General features: G+C 36.1%; 1 protein-coding gene across 1 annotated transcript in view; it reads left to right on the forward strand.

The window, feature by feature from the left end:
* Window positions 1-6,000, forward strand: part of WWOX (WW domain containing oxidoreductase) — a gene marked incomplete at its 3' end in the record, with an annotated part of 133,676 nt that overhangs the window by 111,601 nt on the left and 16,075 nt on the right. Inside the window, exon 6 of the mRNA XM_009578956.1 lies at window positions 2,852-2,940. Coding sequence (XP_009577251.1) covers window positions 2,852-2,940 — 89 coding nt within the window. The remainder of the gene's footprint in view (window positions 1-2,851; window positions 2,941-6,000) is intronic.

Genomic DNA, 6,000 nt, shown 5'->3' on the forward strand with positions numbered 1-6,000 from the left:
CAGTTTCTCCTATGAGGAAACAGAGCCAATGCGTGTCTCTGTGCTCAGTACGTATCTTGTGTATATATGAAGGAAATACAGACTGTTACCATCAGGTTTTTAAAAAGCAAAAGCAGGGAGAAAGTTGAAAAAACTTTTATTTTGCCATTTTCTTTGCTGACCTGTTCAATGGAAAAAATTACTAAAACCATTCTTTTTTTCCTTCTCCATTTTTCTTTTTCAGGTCATTTGAAATACAGTTTCTTGAATTTCTTAACAAATATTTTCTTTGTCTTTTTCTGTAACTGTATGTGTATCAAAGCTAAAAGGAAAAAAAAGGTGAAGTAGTGTTAAATTGTTTGAAAGAAATTATCTTACTGGCTGAAGAAAATGGAGTATGAAGAGAAAGGTGATCTCATTTCATTGATGGAACTAGTACAGAAGAAACATAATTATAGTTTGCATTTGCTATCTAACAGTCAACCATTTATCACTTTCAATAATTTATTTATGATTTTTAAATTTCTGATTTTTACATTTTCAATATATTCATCCACAAATCCAGGCCAATCTTAGTCTGTTTAATTTCTATTTCTGAAAGTATTTTGGAGGCATCATACTTTCTGGTTTGTTTTTTTTTTTTGACTTGAAATATACGGACACCTCGCTTCTGTTCTTGGAATCAGTAGCAGAAGCCTAACATGTGGCACCAAGAGGAAAAGTATTACCTGAGTAATATCTTGTGGACTTGAATCTGTGTCCCCAAGAGGATTAACAGCTTGTGGTATAGTCAGTTGAACGTACTTGATTGTTATTTTTTTTGACCCTCCCTTATGTCCCTGTGTTTGTAGCACTCTTGTCCTTTTACCCTTGGGAGAGACAGGAGAATGTTTCAACTGAGGAAAGCAGAAACAAAATAAACCCAACTATGCACACTACTTCTCTATTAAGTAAACAGCTTTGAACTGCAAAGTTGAAGAGAAGTTGTTATGGAGCTCTATTGCATAATGCAGGGCAGCATTGTCTTTCTCAAGTCTCTGACCATCAAACAGAAGAAAATATTTACCCACTGGGGCAAAATGAATTCCAGAATGATGTGCGTCTTGTGAGGGTAAAAAAACTCTTCGTAACAAAGTTGGGTTTAGGGTTTTCAGACTCCATCAATTGATACTTCCTGATGGGAACTCTGAACCTGTCGAAATTTTAGTTGTATTTATTTTGCTGTCCTGATAAGTCTGGCTGGAGTGGAACAAAAGGAATTTGAGTGACATTCTGTTTAAACCCAACCTGTAAGGTAATTGTAGCGGGCAGAATGGGTGCTAGCAAAATAGAAAACAGATGTGGGGAGAAAAGTACCAGATGTAATGAAACATGGAGATCAGATGAATTGCTTGAACTTGGGAGGCAATGGGAGCACTCTTCTTGGCTTCCTTCTGCGCTGACATGCGTGCTGCTTCCTTTTTGTTCCTCCAGAAATGCTCATTGTATAACCTTGTGATCACAGTAGATCCCCTGTTGCACCATGATGCTAACAAAGCTCCTATTGCCTCTCCACTCAAATACTGCCTTTGATTGCATAGTACCACTGTATCTGCTCCATCTTTTTCTTACCCTTTCTTTTAGCAGTGCTAATGTCCAGTCTGAACCATGACCATTGTACGTAGGTGTAGGTAGCATGTTGGAATTAAATGAAGTGTCCCTCTAATTTCTTTTTTCCTGAATAAGCTAAGCAGAATGGACTGAAAGCTGACATGTTTAGATTTGGGGAGAGTACAGGGCTTTTGCCAGCTTTCTTTTATGTACCAGAGAGTTTATGTGGTGTTGGGCAGCAGTGAGTCTAAAAGTGAGGGTCAGCACAAATACACGTGTTCATAATTCCTTAGGGGATCTACATAACTTATGTGTCATGATGATTGGTATTTTGCAAAGGATCACAGATGTCTTAAAGTATAGCGTTTGTGGAAGAACTAAAGACAGCTGTTGGATATTGCAGTGCAGACACACAGCTGCAGTCAAAATGAAAGCTAGCTCAGAACTGTGGCTTGAAAGAGCCACAGTCCACTTGATTCTGTGATGACTTTCGCTTTAGTGGTTGCAATGAAAATAGACTTTTGGTTCATTTTGTTCTGAGATTTGGAGTGTAAGCGTTTCAAAAGATCCGAGAACAGGGATCTTAAAGCTGAAAATATTGAGAAGAGTTGTTTTGGCGGTGCCTAAGGTTAGCGCCTTCAGGTTAACCTGTCATTTTGTGGGATTGCATGTCCTCTTCTAGGTGAAAAGTTGGTTTTAAGTACATACGGAATTTCTTTAGAAGATACTATGCACTGGTAAACTCTTATTGTATGAAAAACTGTAGGCTGATCAGTTGTTTTCTATACTAATTTTATACTGTGTTTTATATCACCTGCTATGAACAATAGGTTGTTTTGGATTAATAAGTGCAAGTTTGAATTTAGCTGTTTTTTACAGAGTATTTACTGCGTATTTTTCTATTGGCATGGTATGTAAAAAATACCATGCATTAAGAATAATACTTACTCTACTTTTTATTTCATGAGTTACATAAGTTTTACCAGCTAAATGGAAGAAATAAAATACTATATTATCCTTAACACTACCTTGTGTCAATTAATTGTATTATATAAAGCTGTGTGTTACATAGTGTATGTTTTTAGCAGAACCACAAAATTGCAATGCTACTTTTGGCACTAAATGTTGTGCTCGTCCATTCTTTTTGATGATTTGTATTCACTTTGGGGTTATAATGTTAAACAAGGGAATTGGACAGGTTTCATAACACATTTGCTGTAACATGACTCTGTGAACTAAACTTGCTGTTATTTATCTCTTTTTATATTTTCTCTTGTTCCAGCATAAAGCCAAGGTAGAAGCAATGACCTTAGACCTTGCTTCTCTTCAGAGTGTGCAGCACTTTGCTGAAGCATTCAAATCCAAGAATGTGTAAGTACTCAGAAAATTACATGTAATAATTTCGTGTTATTTTAATGTCTTTATCAGCTGACCACAGTTGGCAGAATTCACCATAGTTGGACTGATCAGCAACTATAGTTAGTGAATAATCTTTTCTCAGGAATTTTTTTTAATGTAAATTAAAGATCATTTGTTTTCATCTTAAAAAAAATAATTACCGATCTCTTATTATTCCATGTGTAGCCCCAGCTGTAAAGAGGGCATTGATACCCCTGTGGGTATTGAAAAAGGCCAAAGCTGAACTGCATAAAAAATAGCTCAGGCAACTTTTATCAGTTTTGCAGTGGTTTGGAAGAGGTCAGGGATGAGCAATTAGTGCACTCCTTGTCTTGCTTTCTTTTCTAACCTTCTCTCTCTTTTTATTTTTAAAGCATTTTAAGAAAATAGCCCTACGAGCCAGACAGCTCCATTTTCCAGACCTGTATCTGGAATAGTCCATAATTAAAAAAAAAAAAAGAAAAAGGGGGAGGGGGGTGATAATGACATCACTTAACGATAGACCAATTTATATGGAGATAATCAGGTTAGCTTCCAAATGGTTTGTTTAATTTAGCTTGAACAGAACAATGAATCTCTAAATTGAATAAATGATTTGAAATCTTTAAGTGTCAACTCTTGACAATAAATTCCACACTTTGTGCTTTTATCTACCGTTTGACCCATTGATTGTTGTGACTATTCAAACTTAGCTTTTTTCTGCAAATATTTCTGTAACGCATATACATCTTACTGCACTTCTCAAGCGAATATGGCCTCTTAGACAGCTTTGAAAATATATTGTCGTAGGGAAAATATATAAAAAAGAATGTTTTTTCACCTTTGAAATACTGCCAAAGCTAAATCTCACATGGATAGACAGATGACATTTTAGTACTTATAGGTCTTTTAGATTCAAAGCATTGTCAAAACTGTCTTCTAACACAAGTTCCTTTACTGACAAAATCCGTGGTAACAATATTTTCTTATCATACATCATCTTCATATATTAAAACTTTCTTGAAATAGAAAGACAAATCCTTGCAGTATTGCTGCTTTAATACTAACTCGGTTTCATAATATAAGAACAGTAACTGTTTTAATTTAGCTTCTTCATGCTTTTAATATACTACATTTCTGTAAAAATTACATGGTACAGTGAAAAGTTAAAACCACCCTTCTTCCAAATGCAGCTCTTAACTTGATTTGTGTGTTGCAGATCATATTATGGTCATCCTAGCTAGTCCATTTGGTATGCATGTTTATAAATCCTTAGAAGTGAAAATGCTTAAATCAATTTTTGCCAGAGAATTTAGAAAATGAGAAGATACAGAATCAGTAAAGATATAGAATCAGTAAAACCTGTTTTACTTTTGTGGGCATACATTGTTTTTCCAGCGTAGGTCTGTTAAGCTACATTGTCAGTGATAGACAGGTTTTACTAATGTTACACTCTCATTTTATTTGGAAAAAATTTAGTAATAGACAGCATTTATAGCCTCTGCCTTGCCTTCAGATATTTCTGTCTCGAATCTGTGCTCAGATGTATGTGTGTCTGGCAGGACTACTCCAAGTGTTATAGGAAAGTCTAAAGTCTGTATCTGTTGTGAGACTTGTGGGGTTTTGACCAAAATGAATTTCCAGTTATATTTTGTTTAAAGTCTGAGGCTGGATGGAAACCAGACCCCACACACTGTCTGTAGTAGTAGATCTTTTGTCTGATACAGATACAGAAGAGTTACCTTACAATCATCTGCACTGGCAGGAGAATGGACTGGAAGACCTACTAAGTCTTTCTGGCTCTGATTTTTTGTGATTTAACTACGTCTGGATATGGTCAGAAAAGCATCTTATTACTACAATGCTAGCCCTATGTGTTTTCCAGCCCTAATGTACACTAACTACTTTTGTCCCTTCGTTTATTTGTTTTGCCGTAGTGTCCAGAGGCTTTTGTCAGATCAGTGATTCCTTTGCATTAGTAGCTTTATGAGCAATTGAAAGAAATCTTACAGGCTTCAGTGACAGACTGAGTCATCTTCTTTATGCTTTGGCAAGTCGTTTAGCTGGTAGCCTAACTTTCTTAAAAGGCTTTGGTATCTCTGATTTCGTGCACCTGGTAGGAGAAGGCATACTGTGATACACTCTCCCCAGTTCCCATGAGGTAGCTAAAAGTCCTGTTAATGAGCATAGGAAATATGTTATGAGTATAGAGTTCTCTTTCTTACAAAATCTCTTACAAATTCCTTAACAATAAAGTAGTAGGAAAAGCAAATTAAGTGTTTGGTTTTTTTCCTAAACAAAACTATCATTTGAGTTCTGAGTGGTATAGATCTTTGTTTCTGGGAAAAAAAACTACAATAATTTTGAAGTGTGAAGGAGAAATTTTATATGAACGCACACCTTTTGATAAAGATCTGTATTTTTATTTCTCACAACATGTCATGTGAGGAGGCCTTTAGTATTCAGTGGTGAATATCTTAAACTTCTGGGTGCAGATAGTTTTATTGTCTAATTTCTCCAGTCCACTATTGCTTGCTGGGACACTTTGGTGTTCTACAGAATCTGTTGGTCTTGGTGACACCTGACCTAATAACTGAAAATTTATAAAACAGAGAGTAGATTTGCTTGTCTTTTGAAAAGCTGCTTTTCGAGGATACTTTGTGGCTCTAGGTACTGGTTTTTGTCAGCAGATGTGAGGGTGTACTCATAGTCACATCACAACCTGAGAGCCTGTTCTTCCCTGGTTGATAGCTATTGGAAAAGAGTCTTCAAGGACTCTGTTTCACAGATGTCTTCCTGCATGAGAAAACTAGAATGGAACTATTCCAGAAAAAGGGTCCCTAAATTTCATTGAGTTAAAACATCAAAACCTATTGCAGCTGGGGAAGGTGATGGGGATTGCAGGGAACAGAGGGAAAATCGCTGAGATTGTAAATCTCCTGCCTTAATCAAATAACTTGTAGAGAAAAAAAAATGCCTTCTTGAATGTGCTTGAGAATCTCAGAGATTCTGGAAAGTACACGAGGAATGAAGAAATGTCATCCTCTGCTCAGC

This window comes from Fulmarus glacialis, unplaced genomic scaffold (assembly GCF_000690835.1).
Source record: "Fulmarus glacialis isolate BGI_N327 unplaced genomic scaffold, ASM69083v1 scaffold31155, whole genome shotgun sequence".
NCBI classification, from domain to species: domain Eukaryota; kingdom Metazoa; phylum Chordata; class Aves; order Procellariiformes; family Procellariidae; genus Fulmarus; species Fulmarus glacialis.